The 21527-nt window shown below is 45.3% G+C and overlaps 1 protein-coding gene and 1 non-coding gene across 2 annotated transcripts in view; one reads left to right on the top strand and one right to left on the bottom strand.

Annotated features, from left to right (window-relative positions):
- Positions 1–15124, bottom strand: part of PITPNA (phosphatidylinositol transfer protein alpha) — a 41064-nt gene extending 25940 nt beyond the window's left edge. The window contains exons 1-3 of the mRNA XM_049788044.1: positions 15107–15124; positions 14853–14998; positions 5986–6077 (exon numbers count right to left, since the gene is read on the bottom strand). Of these exons, the coding sequence (XP_049644001.1) occupies positions 5986–6077; positions 14853–14998; positions 15107–15124 (256 nt within the window). The remainder of the gene's footprint in view (positions 1–5985; positions 6078–14852; positions 14999–15106) is intronic.
- LOC126024978 (U6 spliceosomal RNA) lies at positions 11777–11883 on the top strand. Its single transcript, XR_007501043.1, has one exon. It is a non-coding gene; the product is annotated as a U6 spliceosomal RNA (small nuclear RNA).
- Positions 15125–21527: the final 6403 nt, after the last annotated feature.

Genomic DNA, 21527 nt, shown 5'->3' with positions numbered 1-21527 from the left:
CTACTGCTGAGTTACAATGCTGATTTACAAACTTATTCACATTTGAATTCCAACACCAATCCCGTCACCAGTATCTGAGATCACTCCTGGTAAAGCTTGTGGGTGCCATATGTGGTGCTAGAGACTAAATGTAGGTTGGTTGTGTGCCAGGCAAGCCCCCTACCCTGTACTATTTCTCTGGCTCCCTGGATATATTTTATATTAAAAGGGCAAGTACATGGGGTTGGAGAGATAGCATGGAGGTACGGTGTTTCCTTGCATGCAGAAGGACGGTGGTTCAAATCCTGGCATCCAATATGGTCCGCCAAACCTGCCAGGAGCGATTTCTGAGCATAGAGCCAGGAGTAACCCCTGAGCACAGCCAGGTGTTACCCAAAAACCAATAAACAAACAAACAAAAGAGAAAGTACCTAACCAACAGATCTAAGATTCAGCACCTCTATTCCTTAAGTGAAGAGACCAACATCCCTTTTTTTTTTTTTTTGGTTTTTGGGCCACACCCGTTTGACGCTCAGGGGTTACTCCTGGCTATGTGCTCAGAAATCGCCCCTGGCTTGGGGGGACCATATGGGACGCCGGGGGATCGAACCGCAGTCCGTCCTATGCTAGCGCTTGCAAGGCAGACACCTTACCTCTAGCGCCATCTTCCTGGCCCTGAGACCAACATCCCTGTGCAACTTCTTGACTCTCCTACTCCTGGAATATTTAGAAATTACTTTCCGGGCCCGGAGAGATAGCACAGCAGCGTTTGCCTTGCAAGCAGCCGATCCAGGACCAAAGGTAGTTAGTTCGAATCCCAGTGTACCATATGGTCCCCCGTGCCTGCCAGGAGCTATTTCTGAGCAGATAGCCAGGAGTAACCCCTGAGCACTGCCAGGTGTGACCCAAAAACCAAAAAAGAAGAAATTACTTTTCCCCTAATGTTCAATGTGTGGATGAGTATCTGGTGTCTAGAAAAATGTCCATGTTAGCTGCAGAACACTCCACAGAATTATGGACAGGATTGGTATCTCTCATCTAACATAAGCTGTGTACCCAGAACCCTACTCCAGGCACGAAAGCATCCAAGCTATCTATTTGCCTCTGTGATGCCAAATTAGCTAAGTTTCTCATGAACCAGGCTCAGTACAATTCTCTGAGACAACAAGAAAATTCACCTTTGGCCCTAGACCAGACACACCTAGTTGAGGTACACTTACTCCTCTAAACTCCCTTTTTGAGCCACACCTGTACTGCTCAGGGGCATATCTCATAAAGTTTGATGGTCCTTATACAGTACCAGGATTCAAACCTTGTCTCACCTGTAGCCCCATGCAATACAAATACCACTGTACTATCTCTCAACTGTACTGGCCCACAGTCCACTGCCTTTTAAGAAAGTATAAGCAGGGCCAGAGAGATAGCACAGTGCGTACAGCGCTTGCCTTGCATGCAGCTGATCCAGGATGGAAGGTGATTCAAATCCCAGTATCCCACATGGTCCCGAGTCAGGAGTGATTTCTGAGCACAGAGCCAGGAATAAGCCCTGAGCTCCACCAGGTGTGCCCCCCCAAAAAAAAGTGTAAGCACACAAAAATAAAACTACATGTTGAGGATCTGAGCAGCATGTAGGCTGTTTGCTTTGCATGTGGCCAACCCAGGTTCCATCCCCAGCTTCCTCTATGGTCCCTGACCACCACCAGGAGTAATCCTTGAGCATTTCTGGATGTGGCAAACAAAAACAAACTACATGTTGCACATCATATCAATGATAACTCATCTCCTAATACAACTTTTACAAACTTACATATAACTACTGAGAACTACAGAAAGCAATGATCCTGTGTGCAAAGCTTTAAGCATTCCCAGTCTCCACGGGATAAGAGCCACCTAAGTGAAGCAATGACTTGCCTTACCTCTCAAACCTAGTATGATTACTCCATGTATTTTACTTTAGGGAAATATTTTCTAATTCTCAGAAAAAGGAAAAAGAGGGGCCAGAGTGATAGCACAGCGGTAGGCTGTTTGCCTCACACCCAGGATGGACCTGGGTTTGATCCCCAGCATCCCATATGGTCCCTGGAGCCAGGAGCGATTACTGAATGCATAGCCAAGAGTCACCTGAGTGTCACCAGGTGTGGTCCAAAAACAAACAAACAAACAAACAAAAGGGAAAAAAAAAAGAGAAAGAAAAAAAAAAAAGGGCTGGAGCAATAGTATAGTGGGTAGGGCATTTGCCTTGCATGCAGCTGACCCAGGACAGACCAGGGTTTGATCCCTCCCTCCCCATATGGTTCCCCCAAGCCAGGAACGATTTTTGAGCACAGAGCCAGGAGTAATACCTGAGCACCCGCCAGGTATGGCCCAACACCCCCCCAAAAAAAAGGGCAGTTTATACAGTATCAGGGAAAAGGGTCTGTTTCCACTTATTAAGTATAAAAAAAGGGAGGAGCTGATGGGGCACCCTGGGTTTTCCCCACTCCCAGGCCGGCTCCAGAGGTTGGCTTAGGGGGTGGCGTTTGATCTGGGGGGTGGCAGATAACTGCTCAGCTATACTCAGGCTGTCACTGGCAATTTCATACCAGTCTACATTTTGAAACATATGCTCCTCCCAACCATCAGTACCCCAGATTTACCCTTCTTAACTTCAGTAACACACAGTTTTAATCTCTGACCAAAGACATACAGTAGATCTTACAAATCCCAGAACTATTTAGAAGGACACAAATCGAACACATATTGAACACATATATCTTTTGAATATTTTATGATTATTTTCTTTAACTGCTGTAACTCTCTATATATTCTTCTACCATGATGTTTCTATCCACTTTTCATCTTGTCTTTTCTTTGTAAGCTGTTCAGTAAGGATTGTTGGTGGAACTGTCCCTCAGTTTGATGCCTATGATTGAACTATGTCATGGAAATTGCTGGTCTTGTTCCTATTGCCTCCAGATGCACCAATAACGCTTCATGGCATTGATCCTTGTTTGCATAGACACATTAAAATGGGAAAACACTATACATACAGATTAGTTATTATCTAATAAATCTCAGTACAATGTACCTTACACCCTGAACATTGATATAATGACCTGGCACAGGCCTCAGATGAATGGGCATTCTCCATTCACGCTGGAACCAGGCAAGCTATCTATGAAACATCCAAGGTCTTTTATAGCAACAGTTGGAAGCAGTCCTCTACCAGGAAAGACACTACCAAGGGTCTGACATCGACCTCCTAAAAAGACACTTCTGTTTACACTGAGAAGACGTGACAACAACAATGACCTGCGAGAAGACGTGACAACAACAATGACCTGCTCTACAGGACATGGTTCTCTCTATTGCCCCTTAAGTGTGAGGTGAAACGAGAGGATGCTCTGCACCATCCTGACTGCAATATGGGATATGCAGACTCCAGGATCTTTAATACAGAAGCATGATACCAACAACAGAGACTATGTGAGGAATGGAGGTGTATATGCCACTATAGACGATGACTTGAATTGGACAAACTAGTTTGCCTGGAGCCTAGAGTCAGTCCTGTGCCAGGAAACTTCAGGGGTAGGGTCTCCATGTATTTAGACCATAATTTGTCTTTCCATGTCCCTTATGTTTTGGTGGGCCTATGCAAACAAATGCCACTTTAATATCGTTTTTTACTATGTTCCCTTGACTCCAATCCTTAAGAAAAACAACCCACTAAAACTTTTGAGGTTAACTTAAACTAGTAAGCATGTGCATGGAACTAGATAAATGTACTTTGCCCTCAATGTTTAAAGAGTTACATAAGTCTAATATCTTTAGATTATATGGTGTGCTGCTAAGAAATGATATGTACTACAACTGGGGATTTGAGGGACAAAGTAATTGTATTGTACATGGGTGTAGTTTTGTTTTTCTTAATGTTCTTTGGCTGAAAGTTCAAGGCTGGGATATCATCGAAGGGACTACTGAGAATCCTGTTTATGGGTGATTGGGCTTCCACTGTAACTTTACCCTGTCCTCTTTCTTTGCATCTTTGTTATAATTAAAAAAAAAAAAGTATAAAAAAAAGGGGGGGGTGGCGAGCTGGCGCTAAAGGTAAGGTGTCTACCTTGCAAGCACTAGACAAGGAAGGACCACGGTTCGATCCCCCAGCATCCCATATGGTGCCCCCCAAGCCAGGGGCAATTTCTGAGCGCTTAGCCAGGAGTAACCCCTGAGCATCAAACGGATGTGGCCCAAAAAAACAAACAAAAGCCACTTAACAATTTCATAATAAACAGGATGATATAATATGTGGAATTTGTCTAGAAAATGTGTTTGGATATCATGTGTGTGATAAGTGTTAAATACAAAAATAAGGGCTGGAGAGATAGCATGGAGGTGCGTCATTTGCCTTTCATGCAGAAGGATGGTGGTTCGAATCCCGGCATCTCATATGGTCCCCTGAGCCTACCAGGAGCGATTTCTGAGCCTAGAGCCAGGAGTAAACCCTGAGAGCTGTCAGGTGTGACCCAAAACCAAAAAATAAATACCAAAATAAACAAAACAACAAATAAAGCAAACAGGGCTGGAGTGAGTAGGGGACTTGCCTGGCACATAGACAACCTGGGTTCAATGCCAGGCTCCTAGAAGGTCCCCTTAGCATGACCAGGAGTAATTCCTGAGTGCAAAGTCAGAAGCTCTGAACATTGCCAGATGTGGCCCCAAAAATGGAAACAAAAACAATAAAACCCACTAATCTGTTACTAGTGACTATCAAGAGATGGAAGATACATATATTTTATTATCTTCTGTTTGCATTTTCAAACTTTCTACAGAAAACACGGTTGTTTTCGGGGGTTGGGGTAAGAAAGGTCATACCTGGGGCTGGAGAGATAGCATAGAGGTAAAGCATTTGCCTTGCATGCAGGATGGTGGTTCGAATCCCGGCATCCCATATGGTCCCCTATACTTGCCAGGAGTGATTTCTTTTCTTTTTTTTTTTTTTTTTTGTGGTTTTTGGGTCACACCCGGCAGTGCTCAGGGGTTACTCCTGGCTCCATGCTCAGAAATTGCTCCTGGCAGGCACGGGGGACCATATGGGACGCTGGGATTCGAACCGATGACCTCTTGCATGAAAGGCAAACGCCTTACCTCCATGCTATCTCTCCAGCCCCAGGAGTGATTTCTGAGTATAGAGCCAGGAACAACTCTTGAGTGTGACCCAAAAACCAAAAACCAAAAAAAAAAAAAAAAAATAGAAAAGGCCATACCTGGCAGAGTTGACAATGGAACAGGTGGTACTAAGGCTCAAACCTCTCTCACATGCAAAACATGCACTCTGGCATTTTTGCCATATCCTTGGTCCAAGAATATTACTTACATAATCAAGCAAAAAATAATAAAAACTACGATACAAATAAGATACCCACAAGCAGTTTTTTTGGGGTGAGGGCACACCTGGCAATGGCTCAGGAGCAATTCCTGATTCTGTGTTCAGGAGTCACCAGCAATCATCCATAGCCCATAGCCCATAGCCCCAAATTCAAACCAGAGTTCGACACATGCCATGCAAGTGCCTTAACCTCTCTACCATCTGTCTAGGCCAAGAGGTGATTTTTGTTTATTTGTTTTAGGCCACACCCGGCAACGCTCAGGGGTTACTCTGCTCAGAAATTGCTCCTGGCCAGCACGGGGGACCATAGGGGATGCTAGGATTTGAAACAACGTTGGTCCTCCGTTAGCCGCTTACAAGGCAAACACCCTATAGCTGTGCTATCTCTCCGGCCCTCCAAGAAGTGATTTCTACACTATCTCTTGCCATGTCCAGAAAGTGATTTACCCAACTAGCTAACAAATCATACTAAGCAACAGTGACACTTAATTGCGTAGAGAGAAGGTCTCCAAGCTCATCTGAACTGGCTTGATGGAAAACGAAGGTAGAATGCAAAACCTAAGTACAATCCCACCTGTAGAACAACTTGTCCACACCCTTTCTCTACTTTGTGATCCAAATAAACTCAGGTCCACACTCACCAGTTCTGCAATAAGGATAGGCATTCCATGCTTTTTCATGGATATTCAAGGCTCCCTCTGGGGCCAGCATTCGAACAAATGTGGGGACTTTGCTAAGGGAAAGAAAAAGAACAATTAGAAGACAATGGGCTTACACATCACATTCCTCAGGCCACAGCTTCTGCTTCTTCAGTGGGAAGTGGACAAGCAAGTCTCCATGTGAAGTAAACAGATTATTCTTAGGTACAAGAAGCCATCCATTAGAGCTTGACACACTAGCTGAACTGGCAACTAATATCCACCCACATCCTGCCCCACTCCACCAGGGACAGCAAATCAGTCATTATATTATCATTGCATATTTTTTCCAGAGCTTACTGGGCCCAGGGCATTACAGTATTACTGTAAACATTAGACATTACCAAGAATATCAGTGTTAACTTATGTACCAAAGATCCTTTTGTCAATTTTGTCTGCTTTTGTCAATTATGGGAGCTCAGGAGACCTCGGGGTATCTTACTCCCAACAAAAACCATTCTCTTCGGGGCCGGGAAGGTGGCGCTAGAGGTAAGGTGTCTGCCTTGCAAGTGCTAGCGTAGGACGGACCGGGTGTCCCATATGGTCCCCCCAAGCCAGGAGCGATTTCTGAGCGCATAGCCAGGAGTAACCCCTGAGCGTCACCGGGTGTGGCCCAAAAACAAAAAAAAACAAAACAAAACAAAACAAAAAAACATTCTCTTCAATTTTTTAAATTTTGGAGGCTAGGGCACTATTATAGTGGGTAGGGTATTTGTCTTGTAGCAGTTGACCCAGGTTCAATCTTCGGCATCTCATATGGTCCCCCAAGTACCAAAAGGAGTGATTCCTGAGCACAGAACTAGGAGTAACCCTAGCGCATCACCAAGTATAGCTTAAAAGCTCCCCCAAATTATATTATTTTCTTATTTCATTATATTATAGAATGGCTGGCATAAAATGAGCTCATTTTGGTTTTATATTTTATTTTATTATTATTGTAATTTTATTTTATTAATTTTTTTATCACACCTGATGGCACTCAGGGGTTACTCCTGTCTCTGTGCTCAGAAATCACTCCTAGCAGGCATGAGGGACTGTATTGGGATGCCAGAATTCAAACCAAGGTCCATCCTGGATTGGCTGTATGCAAGGCAAATTCTCTACTGCTCTGCTATCTCTCCAGCCCTTGTTTTTATTTTAAAGATGCATATGTTCCTCTTCTTTTCTTTTTTTCTTTTATTGGGCCATACCTGGTAGCGCTCAGGTGTTACTACTGGCTCTGTGCTCAGAAATCATTCTTGGCAGGCTCGGGGTACCATATTGAATGCCATAGATCAGGGTCCCCAAACTACAGCCCGCAAACCATATGCAGCCCACCAAGAACATGCAGCAAATTCATAGCAGGCCCACGGTACACATATATGAGATGTGCATTACACTCTCTGACTCCCCTCCTTCTCTTTGTCTCGATTCCTCCTCTCAATCTTGGGCAGGGATCATCAAACTATGGCCTACCAAGAGCAGACCCATAGGGGGCCGGGTGGTGGCGCTAAAGGTAAGGTGCCTGCCTTGCCTGCGCTAGCCTTGGACGGACCGCGGTTCGATCCCCCGGTGTCCCATATGGTCCCCCAAGCCAGGAGCAACTTCTGAGTGCATAGCCAGGAGCAACCCTTGAGCGTTACTGGGTGTGGCCCAAAAACCAAAAAAAAAAAAGAGCAGACCCATAACTGGTAAGTTTGTTAATTTAACTTTACTTGTTCTTCATTTTAAATATTGTACTTAATTTCTGTTTTTTTTTTTTACTTTAAAATAAGGTATGTGCTGTGTACATAGGAATGTATTCTTTAAAAAAAACAAAACTTATACTGGGGCCAGAGAGATAGCATAGAGGTATGGCGTTTGCCTTGCATGCAGAAGTACGTTGGTTCGAATCCTGCCATCCCATAGGATCCCCTGAGCATGTCAGGAGCGATTTCTGACCCAGGAGTAACCCGAGTGCTGCCGTGCTGACCCAAAAACAAAACAAAACAAAACAAAAAACTTATAGTCCGGGGCTGGAAAGCATGGAGGTAGAGCATTTGCCTTGCATGCAGAAGGACAGTGATTCAAATCCCGGCATCCCTTATGGTTCCCCAAGCCTGCCAGGAGCGATTTCTGAGCATATATCCAGGAGTAACCCCTGAGTACTGCTGAGTATGACCCAAAAACCAAAAAACAAACAAACAAACAAAAACAACAACAAAATAAAAAACTTATAGTCCGGCCCTCCAAAGGTTTGATGAATAGTGAACTTGACCCCTCTGTTTAAAAAGTTTGAGGACATTTGCCATAGGTTGAACCTGGGTCAGCCACATACAAGGCCAATGCCTTACCTTGCTATACTATTGCTCTGGCCCCATGTTTCTCTTTCTTAACCTTTTTCTTTTTCTTTTCTTTTTGGGGTATATTGGGTGGCTCAGGGATCTCTTCTGGAGGGCTCAGGGGACCCAGGTCAGCCTCATACAAAGCACTGTACTACCACTCTAGCCCCAACGTTTAAAGTCTTTAGCAGGATCCAACCACCTCATCAATTTGAATGCCTAAGTCCCTTAAGGAAATCTTAGAAACAAATGTTCATGGGGGCCAGAGCAATAGCACAGCAAGTAGGGTATTTGCCTTGCATGAGGCCAACCCAAATTTGATCAATGGCAACTCATATAGTTTCCCAAGCCCACCAGGATTAATTTCTGAGCACAGAGCCAGGAGTAACCCCCTGAGTGCCACTGAGTGTCCCCCCAAAAGAAACACCAAATAGAGGGTTGTCATTACAGTCATTGCTATTTAGTTGTCTCTTACCTGAACAGAGAGAAAGTCACTTTCTTTTTATGTGATCATGTTAACCTTTTTGTTTTGTTTTGTTTTGTTTTGTTTTTGTACCACACCTGGTGATGGCCAGGGGTTATTCCTGGCTCTGCATTCAGAAATCACTGCTCCTGGCAGGCTCGGATATCATATGGATGCCAGGGTTGGTCCCTAGTCAGCCATAGGTAGGCCATCGCCCTATTCACCATATTACTCTGGCCCAAAGTTAACCCGTAACATACCACAATCCCCTTGACAGAATTTTTTAAAGATAATAGGTGGCCTAGCACGCATCATTATTTATTAAACATGCTGAGTACTGAATCCCACACATGCAAACTAGACAAAAAGACAAAAGTAAGGTGCTCTAACAATAAACTTCATTCCAGGGCCCGGAGAGATAGCGCAGCGGCGTTTGCCTTGCAAGCAGCCGATCCCAGACCAAAGGTGGTTGGTTCGAATCCCGGTGTCCCATGTGGTCCCCTGTGCCTGCCAGGAGCTATTTCTGAGCAGACAGCCAGGAGTAACCACTGAGCATCGCCAGGTGTGGCCCAAAAATAAAAAAAAAATAAAAAAAAAAAAAACAAAAAAAATCTTCATTCCAGTCCTCTTTCCCTCCTTTCTTTTCCTCTTCCCATCTTCCTTCTTTCTTCCAAATATTCTATTCACAAATTTTAGAACTAACACCACCAGGAATGTGGTCTGTCCTGATCATCACTGATCATGATGATCTGAAAAAAAAAATTTTTGGAGGGATTTTTGGACCACATCTGGCAGTGCTCAGGCAATATTCCTGGTGGGCTAGGGCAAGACCATATGAGATGCTGGGGATAGAACCTGGGCTAGCTACGTATAATGCCCTTCCCACTGTACTATTACTCCAGCCCCTGAAAAAAATTTTTGAGGATTGAACCTAAAGAAATAGTATAGTGAGGGCTGAAGCGGTGACACAATGGTAGGGCGATTGCCTTGCACACCACCAACTGAGGACTGACTGCAGTTTGATCCCCCGGCATCCCATATGGTCCCCTAAGCCAAGAGCAATTTCTGAGCGCAGAGCCAAGAGTAATCCCTGAGTATCACCGGGTGTGGCCCAAAACAAAACAAAACAAAGAAATAATATAGTGGGTAGATACTTGCCTTGCATGTGGTCAACCCAGATTCAATCCTCAGCACCCCATATGGTTACCCCATATGGTAACCCCTAAGCAATGCCAAGTAAAACCCATCCCAACCCCCCCCCCCAATTTTGGCAGGCTCAGGAGACCATACAGAATACTAGAGACCAAACACAGGTCTGTCCCAGATTGGTCAGGTACAAGGCAAATGCCCTACGCTGTGCTACTGCTCCAGCCCACCCCACCCTAATTTTTTTTAATTTGTTGGTTGGGGGACATACCTGGTGGTGCTCAAGGGTTACTCCTGGCTCTAAGCTCAGGAATCACTCACTCCTGGTGGGCTTGAGGGGCCATATAGAATGCCGGTAATCAAACTGGGATCAGCTTCATGCAAGGCAAACGCTCTACCCATTGTACTATTGCTCTGGCTCCCAAAAAGAACTATTTTTTAGAAATATAAAACCTCCTAATCCCTAACCCTCATGTCCTCACATGTCTCCACAAAAACAAAACTCCACATGTTCTCTCTGTGCTTAGGGAGATGGTTCTTTGAGTCATAAAGACTCTGCTGTTCTCCCAGGTAGTTTCCTTTATTCCTCAGTGGAAAGCTCCTCATGATCAGTGGTTGGCAAGTGACAAGTGATAAGCTTTGCTGGTAATATAAAAACTCAGGAAAAAGCCATACCTGAAGAGTACTAACTCAGAGCTATTCTCTAGGATTCAGACCCACACCGTCACACTCATGAGGGTATGTGCAGGCACAGGCTACCTACAGAGAGAAAACATGTGACCCTTGCTTCCAAGGAGCTGCTCTTCTAATGAAGGGCATTGTTGTTTTGTTTTGTTTTGTTTTGTTTTGTTTTGTTTTGTTTTTGTCACACCCAGAAGCACTCAGAAATTGCTCCTGGCAGGTTCGGGAGATCATATGGGATGCCAGGGATTGAACCTGGTTCCGTCCCAGGTTGGCTGTGTGCAAGGCAAATGCCCTACCACTGTGCTATTGTTCCAGCCCCATAATGGAGGGAGCCTAAGTAGGCAGAGGAGACACTGTCAGTGAGGGCCACAGAGGTGTGAGCACAGTATTAGAACATGGCAAAGGAGGACAGGAGGTAAGGTACACTGAGAAGGCGCCTTGGAGAAAATGAGGATCAAATGAAGAGTGAATAGAACTGAACTAAACAAAAAGATGGAAGTAAGATGGGAAAAGCTGAGAGATGGAGAAGTGTGGAGTAGCTGGTAAAATATGAAGCGGAGAATACAAGAAAATATAGAGGTTGAAAGTTAGTTTTATAGTTAGTTCCTCCTTACTTGGAAATTTCTTTTCTACTTCCCAATAAACTTTATTATTTTCTAAAAATAAAAATTACCAAAAGATAAAGAAAAATTATATATATACATTCACACTTAAGAGGATGGACCATTAAAAAAAGTTTGAGGCTTGGCAGCTTCCAGGCAGCAAAAAATAAAAAAAGTTTGAGGCTGGAAAGATAGTGGGTAGGGCACTTGCCTTGCATATGGCTGACCAGGGTTCAATCTTTAGTATTTTTAGTATCCCGTATGGTTCCTTGAGCACCACCAGGTGTAATTCCTGAATGTAGAGCCAGGAGTAACTCCTGAACATCACTGGGTACTGGGTATGGCCCACATCCAAACAATAATAACAATAACAATCCCCCTCTACACCTAAAAGACAAAAGAAAAATACTGATCTCTTGCCTTTTTTGGGGAGTGGGGGGTGGGAGGGCCACACTTAGCAGTGCTTAGAGATTACTCCTAGCTTTGTGCTCAGAAATTACTCCTGAAGGCTTTGGGGACCATATAGAAAGTCTTGGATTGTGCTCGCTTTGGCAGCACATATACTAAAACTGGAATGATACAGAGAAGATTAGCATGGCCCCTGCACAAGGATGACATGCAAATTCGTGAAGCGTTCCATATTTAAAAAAGAAAAAGAAAAGAAAAGAAAGTCTTGGATTGAATCCAGGTCTGTCTCGTGCAAAGCAAACTCCATACCTGCTGTGCCATCTATCTCGCAGGCCCCTGATCTACAGCTTTTAAGCTGGGACTTAGCATATCTGCCTTCAAGAGAGAACACTAGAAACTTTGCATAAAAGAAAAAAAGCAGGAGTCACTGTAGTGACCCGAGATGACTGAAGGAAATAGAAAGGAAAATACTGGGCCGGAGAGGTAGCATGGAGGTAGGACATTTGCCTTGCACAGGGAAGTATAGTGATTCAAATCCCAGCATCCCATATGGTCCCCTAGCCTGCCAGGAGTGATTTCTGAGTGTAGAGACAGAAGTAATCCCTGAGCGCTACCGGATGTGACCCAAAAAAAATCAAAAAACTGCTGGGTGTAGTCCAACAACAACAACAACAATGACAAAATCCAAATACTGGAGCCAGACCAACAGTACAACAAAATAATACAAAAAAAAGTAGGATGTTTGCCTTGCATGTAGTCACCAGGATTCATTCCCACCACTCCATATCGTCCTCAAAGCCTGCCAGGAGTGATCCCTGAGTACAAAACCAGTAAACCCGAACACCACCACAGTACTGAGTATTCACCCCCGCAAAAAAAAAAAAAAAAATCCCTAAATAAATATAGGGCTAGAGAGATAGTACAGTGGATGTGACTCAAAACAACAGAAAATTAAAAACACAGGGGGCTAAAGAGATAATACAGTGAGTAGGGTGCCTGGCACCACATGATGTCCCTCAAGTCTTACCAACAGTGATCCCTAAGCACAGAGTATGGAAGCCCAGAAAATACCTGGTAGTCCCAACAATACACTGTGGGGAAGACATCTTTTTTTTGGGGGGAGGGAACTCTTTAACCTATTATAATCAATCAGCTCAGGTAAGACAGGAGATGGTGACACAGGGAAACACTAAAAAAATCATGGAGGGAAGAGCACACTGACAGGGAGATGGCATCATAGTCTTGGATGTTGCTCTCCTTATAGTTTCAGAACTCACAAAATCCTCCATATTCGACTTCTGATTGGAAGACAACATTAAATCAGAGATTTACCAAGAGAAAACAATATTGATTTCAATTCCATTTTAGAGACTCAAAAATTCAGTTTTATGTGTCACAGCAATGTGGACTAATGATGAACATTTCAAAATGGCAGAAATGGTGACTTTTTTTTGTGTTATGTGTATATATATATATATATATATATATATATTTTTTTTTTTTTTTTTTTTTGATTTTGGGTCACACCCGGTGGTGCTCAGGGGTTACTCCTGGCTGTCTGCTCAGAAATAGCTCCTGGCAGGCACGGGGGACCATATGGGACACCAGGATTCGAACCAACCACCTTAGGTTCTGGATCAGCTGCTTGCAAGGCAAGCACCGCTATACTATCTCTCCAGGCCCGTGTTATGTATATTTTAACACTATTAAAAAAATCAGCAGGTTTATTTTCCCTAGTTTTCAGTTCTGGATAGTTTGTAAAAGTAGTTGGGTTCAGTTTTCAGTCATAGTTATTGGTTTACTAAGGCTTGCAATGCCTCAAGGATCAGTTCATAGTTTACTTAAAATATTACTCTTGGGGCCGGCGAGGTGGCGCTAGAGGTAAGGTGTCTGCCTTGCAAGCACTAGCCAAGGAAGGACCGCGGTTCCATCCCCCAGCGTCCCACATGGTCCCCCAAAGCCAGGGGCAATTTCTGAGCGCTTAGCCAGGAGTAACGGCTGAGCATCAAATGGGTGTGTCCCGAAAAACCAAAAAAAAAAAAAATTACTCTTTTGGTGGAGACTCAACTAATTTGCTATACTAAATGGGTTTGTATAGATGTTAGGCACACAAATCAGTTCATTACTTTTTTTCTTTCAGTACAGAGATCAAACTCTTGATCACATGTGATCACTGAGTCAGATTACCAGTCCACAAATTTTGTTCTTAAATTTTTATGCCCCTAATGTTAAGAGAGGTGCAAAAATTTCTCAGGTAGTTGATTTTATAATACCTGGCCCAGCAATTCCACTATTAGGTACATTTGTTATAGATTCACAAGTATATCACGATGTGTGCAAAAGGCATTTTATGGAATTCCTGGGCATAAATGTCTGGAAATAACTATAAACTTACATCTAAACAACTCACAGTACATCAGTATTATCAGAATGTTATGGTGTGCTTTAACAGAATGAGGTCAGATATGCTGACAGTGAAAGACAGCAATGATACTATAAGTAACAAAAGAGCAAAGTTCAAAATAGTCTGTATAATACCGTTTATATACAATAATGGCAAAGGAAACACCCTTTCACACACCCACACTGCTCCTACTCTCAGACCACCGAAGGACTCCTGACAAACTAAACTGTCACTTCTGGGGCCTAGAAGTCTAGCGAAGCAAATATTCCATTTAAAAAATAAGCAAGCGGGGCCGGAGAGATAGCATGGAGGTAAGGCATATGCCTTCCATGTAGAAGGTCAGTGGTTGGAATCCCGGCATCCCATATGGTCCCCCTGAGGGATTTCTGAGCATAGAGCCAGGAGAAGCCCCTGAGCGCAGCCAGGTGTGACCCCCCCCCCAAAAAAAAGGGGGGACTGGAGAGATGGCATGGAGGTAAAGCATCTGCCTTTCATGCAGAAGGTCACTGGTTTGAATCCCAGCGTCCCATATGGTCCTCTGAGCCTGCCAGGAGCAATTTCTGAGCCTGGAGCCAGGAGTAACCCCTGAGCGCTGCCGGGTGTGACCCAAAAACCAAAAAAAAAAAAAAAAAAAAAAAGGCAAGCAAAAAAATACCTTTAAATAAGGGAAAAGGCACCATTCCCACTCTCACAGGTGAAGCAACTTGAACAACTATCTAATATCCAAAAAACACCCCCAGTTATTCATTAGATAGCCACTTCAGAATCAGCCAGCCACTTGGCTCTGCCGCTCAGTCACATACCTCTGTAAGTGGTAGATCTTGTGTGTGTACTGGCCTTTCTCACCATCCTTCTCATAAGGTTCGTTCACCAGGACCTCCACGCCTTCACCACCACCAGTTTCATTTTTGCTGGCCTCAGCCACAGAATACAACTGCCCTACCTGATACTAAAGGAACAGAGAGACAGGAGTTATTAACACAAAATCTTCTCAACAATTACACATCATTGAGCTGCAGGGAACTATCCGGTGAGGTCACTCTGGGATTCTCCTCACTTGGGAGCTCACGCTCATCTTTCACAGGAAACCTTGTTCAAATCCACTCAAAGCAGCTGAGGATGCTGCTCCATGCCCTCGCCCAGTTTGTTTCATTTCACCACTTTCCCACTGTCCTACAGACTCAAGGAGGCAACCCACTCCCCCCCCCAACAGCCCCACTCCCACCCTCACCCAAAACAGATTACAGATTTCACTGTGGATTTGCCTCTAGTATTAGACCCCTCAAATAAGACCTAGATAGGTTGCTTAGAAGACTAAACTGTTTCTTGAAAGAGATCCTAAGATAAGACTTCTTGTAAAAGAAAGTTGCCCAGTGCTCTGCAAATCCCACAACCTAGGCTTTAAAACCAGCTCATTGTGCAACTTTTTCTCAAGTGCTAGACCTGTTCTCTCCCTGCAGCAGCAGCTCAGAAGGCCTGTGGACAAACACACACCTGTCTGTTGTTTCCCAGGTTCTTGGAGGGGCCAAACAAGTGTCCTGTTACCCGTGTCAGAGAGCACAGGTGGAGCCCATGCTCTGTGCTGGCTGGGAGCACCACTGGTGCTGGCACTTACTGGATGGCAAAAGCCTGGTTTTCCTTTATTTGGGTCACATGCCACCCTATCAAGTCACCAGTCAAGATCACTGGCCTCCTCTGACCTCTCAGGACAACTCAGTGTAAGGGCCAGGGACTGGGACAGTACCCAGGCCTATCCCTTCTGCTGCCTGGCCTCTGAAGGAAGTTGTCCAGAGGGAAAAGTAAGATGAAAAAGAATGAAGAGCAACGAAGAGTGCAGAAAGTTTTATCCTCCCAATCACTGCCAATGATGAGAAAAGTACTCGATTACCAAGGTTTCTATGCTGAGAGACAGATAAAATGTCTCCTCACCCCTGTGCTTTCTCCACATGCCTGGTCTCCCAGGAATGGGCAGCTGCCACTTTCACCACTGCCCCATGCCAGCAGGGTGCACATGTGGCTTCCAGGTTCCCCCACAAACCTCAAAGCCTGCTCTCCCAGGTCACCTCCTAGGTACAGAGGGAAAGTTGTGGGCAGAATCTGAAAGGGGAAGTAGCAAAACAATTCAGTTCATGATTCTCAAAGAATTATAATTTTCAAAGCACAAATCCAGTACAAAATGCCCAGAGAAACAGGAAGTAGCAAAAAGGCTAGTGTGTTTGTGTGGGATGTCGTGGTCCAGGATTTGCTGACAGATAATTCCTGTCTAAGTCCCTCAAACATTGAGTGAGGAATAGCCCACCTCTCCAAACTAGCAAAAACCAAAAGCAGCCGAGGAAAGGCCTAGGCACATGACCAAGGCTCAGTTAATTCCATAAAGAGGAACATCCGGATGAGAGCCAGTCACCATGACCTCACTAATCCTGAGGAGCAACCTCAGTGGCCCCATGGAACCGCCATCTATCCTGTTCTTTTTCCAAGTGCACCTGCTCAGTGAGGCACACATGAAAACCACTACCAAGTGGGTCAAGGTTGGGTGAGTCAGGGGTTTCCAACAAGACCCAGTAATTCTGACTTGGCAATCCTGAAAGGTGGAGGGAGCCTGATACAGGGGCCAGGGTTCCTGGTGGTGGACCTGTGAAACTAATCCCCTTCATTTGTTTCCTCTTCAATACAGGACTCAGAAGGCCAGACCTAAGAGGATCAGTGGTTGGGCTGGCATCTTCACCCTCTAATCTCTCTTGATATTCTGATCCTTTAATCCCAAAGAGACAGTGAAGGCAGTTTTGTTAATCCAAAGGGGTAAGTAAGGCTGACCTCCTCAAGCAGAAGTTTTTTGTGTGTGTGTTTGTTTTTGTTTTAGGGTCACACCCAGCAGGCTCAGGGGTTACTCCTGGCTCTACACTCATAAATTGCCCCAGGCAGACTCGGGGGACCATATGGGATGCCGGGATTCAAACCATCGTCCTTCTGCATACAAGGCAAAGGCCCTACTGTTATGCTATCTTTCCGGCCCCTGGAAATCTTATTTTTAAATTTATTTTAGTTTTGAGGCCTTACTCGTTCTCAGGGGCTACTCCAGTGTAGTGGAGCATGGATCGAAGGGAAAGAACCTGGGCCTCTGCATGTAGAGCATGTGTTCCAGCCCAACACCAGAATATTCTGAATGGGGAGGCCAATGAGATAACAAGTGATGATTGATTCTCTCAGATCCTAGTTGTGACTCCATACTGACTCATTGTTTCCACAGTGGGATTCACTTTCTGGTTGGAGGTCATGAATTCAGACTCTTCAAAATACTCTGATTTGTGGGGAAAGAGGCGGGTTTCTAACCTGATTGCTTGAATCAATATTTAGGGGGTGTGATATTAGCTTTTGAGTAGCCAATTTTTGGCCTAGTACTGGGCATTCTGCAGCAGAACGGCACACTTGGCTGTTTGATTTATGGGTGCGTCCCCCTCTTCCTGGGGACTCACCCTTTTCCCCACCCTTTATTGTGGGCAGGGCAGTTTTATTGCTGCCAGGGAGGTACCAGGCACTGAGCTGTCAAGACTAATTGCACTTATTTCATGTTAGTGGTTATTCCTTCCTCTTTTTATTTTTTTTTTAGTGGAGCACACATGTGTTCCATATGCCCCCCCCCAAAAAAAAAAAAAAAAAAAGATTTCCAGGGTATAGCACAGCGATAGGGTGTTTGCCTTCCCAGCCGACCCAGGACAGACAGACAAACGGTGGTTAGAATCCTGGCATCCCATATGGTCCCTGGAGCCAGCCAGGAGCAATTTCTGAGCACAGAGCCAGAACACAGTAACCCCTGAGCACTGCTGGATATGACTCCAAAATCAAAAATAAATAAATAAGATTTTCAAGGGCCGGAGAGACAGCATGGAGATAGGATGTTTGCCTTGCATGCAGAAGGACGGTGGTTCAAATCCCGGCATCCCGAGCCTGCCAGGAGCAATTTATCAGAGTAGAGCCAGGAGTTACCCCTGAGGGCTGCGAGTTGTGATCCCCCTCCCAAAAAAAAAAAGAAAAAAAAAAGGATTTCCAGGGGTGGGAGAGATAGCACAGGTGTTTGCCTTGCCAGCCAACCCCGCAGGATGGATGGTGGTTAGAATCCCGGCATTCCATAAGGTCCCCCGAGCCAGCCAGGAGCAATTTCTGAGCACAGAGCCAGAACACAGTAACCCCTGAGCACTGCTGGATATGACCCTAAAATTAAAAATAAATAAATAAGATTTTCAAGGGCCAGAGAGATAGCAGGGAGGTAGGGCATTTGTCTTGCATGCAGAAGGACGGTGGTTCGAATCCCAACATCCCAGGACATATGGTCCCCTGAGCCTTCCAGGAGCGATTTCTGAGCACAGAGTCAGGAGTAACCCCTGAGCACTGCCGGGTGTGACCCAAAAACCAAAAAAATAGATAAATAAGAAACTAGAGGAGCCAGAGAGATATCATGGAGGTAGGACATTTGCCTTGCATGCAGAAAGATGGTGGTTCGAACCCTGGCATCCCATATGATTCCCCGAGCCTGCCAGGAGCAATTCTGAGCATAGAGCCAGGAGTAATGCCTGAGCACTGCTGGATGTGACCCAAAAACCAAAAAAATAAATTAAATAAAAATAAATAAAATTTGGGGCCAGAGTGGTGGTGCAAGTGGTAGGGCATTTGCCTTGCAAGCGCTGACCTAGGATGGACCACAGTTCAATCCCCTGGCATCCCCATGCCAGGAGCGATTTCTGAGTGCATAGCCAGGAGAAACCCCTGAGTCTCACTGGGTGTGGCCCAAAAACCAAAACAAAAAAAATAAATACATGCAAAATAAATGAATAAGTTTTTCAGATCTTCTCAAAATAAGGTTCAAGCTAATCAAAACAGAAAATTCTGGGGCTGGAAAGTGGGTAAGGAGCCTGACTTGCATGTGGCCAACCTGGATTCAGAATTTGATCTCTGGTATCCCATATGGTCCCCTAATCACCAAGAGGAAAAATACCTGAGTGCAGAAACCCTGAGCATCACTGGGTATAGCCCCAAAACATAGAAAATTGGGTAGGGCATTTTGCCTTGAATGTGACTAATCAGGGTTTTAATTCCTACTATTCCAAGGGCCCAGAGAGATAGCACAGCACAGCACAGCGGCGTTTGCCTTCCAAGCGGCTGATCCAGGACCTAAGGTAGTTGGTTCGAATCCCGGTGTCCCATATGGTCCCCCGTGCCTGCCAGGAGCTATTTCTGAGCAGACAGCCAGGAGTAACCCCTGAGCACCGCCGGGTGTGGCCCAAAAACAAAAAAAAAAAGACTTCCAAATGGTCCCCCAAAACCCCACAAGTGAATCTTGAGTGCAGAACCAGGGGTAAGCCCAAGCACAGCCGGGTGTGGCCCAAAAACCAAACCAAAAGAAGAGAGAGAAAATTCTATCAACCCTACAACCCTACCAAAGCCATGCAATGCTTTCTCAACAGTTTCTGGCTGAGAAGAGGTTAAATGAATTTTAACCTGTATTTATTTCCCAAGTTTCTACTTAAGACTTTAGGTTCTGATAGAACCCACCCCATAACTTCCTCAAAACTGGAGGCGTGGGGGAATCACAATGTAAAAACAACCCATTGCTGGAGCTCTCAAAATGAGTTCCTTTTTCCCTTTCTGCAGGACCCCACTTTAAGTAATCAGTGTCCAGAATCCTTTAGTCTTAACTACACAGCAGCCAAGAGGCACATGGCAAGACTGGACCTCCTGGGTCTGCAGCACTCCAGAAAAACATCCCTACTCTTCAGTACCCAAAGAACCTCTATAAAGGGAAAAACTTCCGCTGATTCTAAATTGTAGAAATAAAAATGCCTGGGGCTGGAGAGATAGCACAGCGATCTCAGTAGGGCATTTGCCTTGCACACTGCCGACCCAGGATGGACCCAGGTTTGAATCCTGGCATCTCATATGGTCCCTCCAGCTTGCCAGGAGTGGTGTCTGAGTGCAGAGCCAGAAGTAACCCCTGGGCCCGGAGAGATAGCACAGCGGCTATCTGCCTTGCAAGCAGCCGATCCAGGACCAAAGGCGGTTGGTTCGAATCCCGGTGTCCCATATGGTCCCCCGTGCCTGCCAGGAGCTATTTCTTTTTTTTTTTTTTTTTTCTTGGTTTTTGGGCCACACCTGGTAACGCTCAGGGGTTACTCCTGGCTATGCGCTCAGAAGTTGCTCCTGGCTTGGGGGACCATATGGGACGCCGGGGGATCGAACTGTGGTCCGTCCAAGGCTAGCGCAGGCACCTTACCTCTTGCGCCACCGCCCGGCCCCAGGAGCTATTTCTGAGCAGACAGCCAGGAGTAATCCCTGAGCAACGCCGGGTGTGGCCCAAAAACCAAAAAAAAAAAAAAAAAAAAAAAAAGAAGTAACCCCTGAGTGCAGCCAGGTGTGGCGAAGGGAGGGAGGGAGGGAGGGAGGGAGGGAGGGAGGGAGGGAGGAAGGAAGGAAGGAAGGAAGGAAGGAAGGAAGGAAGGAAGGAAGGAAGGAAGGAAGGAAGGAAGGAAGGAAGGAAGGAAGGAAGGAAGGAAGGAAGGAAATGGCGTGAGGAGGCAGGAAGTTAATATAGGGGCAAGGGGTACAGGCAGCCAGCACAGAAGAGTGACTGTGTAATAATGGGTGAGTCAGAATTTCCTCGAACATGCTGTTGGCTGCAAAACCATAAGACCCCTTAATTTCAGGGAAAAGACCGTCTCATAATATAACCGTGATTATGCCCTTATATCATATCCTTGCTGTACTATAATCCCAATTCACTGCTATACTTGATGCCAGTGACTGCACTGTATGTCCCATGCTCTATAAAGTCACAGGCCCATAGATGCTCTATGTTAGTGCTCCTGGAACCCCTAATTTCCTGCCCAGCAACTTTAGGTGCTTTGCCTACCTATGGTCCCAGGCCTGATCAGCTAGGATAAATAAAGACCTCTTGGGGCTGGTGAGATAGCACAGTGGTAGGGCGTTTGCCTTGCACGCAAATGGATGGTGGTTCAAATCCAGGCATCTAATAAGGTCCCCTGAGCCTGCCAGGGCTGATTTCTGAATGCAGAGGTAGGAGTAACCCCTGAGCACCGGCAGGTGTGACCCAAAAACAAAAACAACAACAACAAAAATAAAGACCTGTTCAGTCCTGGTTTGGAATATCCTCACTTGTATTTTCATTAAAATAACAAGAGCTGGGGGTCTGAAGATATAGTACAGGGGAAGGGCACTTGCCTTCCATTCAGCTACCCTGGATTCAATCCCTGGCACCCACATGGTCACCCACACCCACCAGAAGTAATTCCCAAGTAAAGAGCCAGGTGTAAGCCCTGAGCAGAACTGGCTGTGGCCTCCCTCTTTTCCAGGAAAATAGCGAAAGTTGAGGCTGGAGAGAAAGAAAAGTGATTAACACAATTTGCTTTGCATGCTACCAACTCTGGTTTCCAGGATTGATCCCCAAATAGAGCTAGGAGTAGCCCCTG

The sequence above is a fragment of the Suncus etruscus genome, chromosome 1 (assembly GCF_024139225.1).
Source record: "Suncus etruscus isolate mSunEtr1 chromosome 1, mSunEtr1.pri.cur, whole genome shotgun sequence".
Lineage (NCBI taxonomy): Eukaryota > Metazoa > Chordata > Mammalia > Eulipotyphla > Soricidae > Suncus > Suncus etruscus.
The sequence above is the reverse complement of the archived record's forward strand: the minus strand, read 5'-3'. Positions and strand labels throughout refer to the sequence as shown.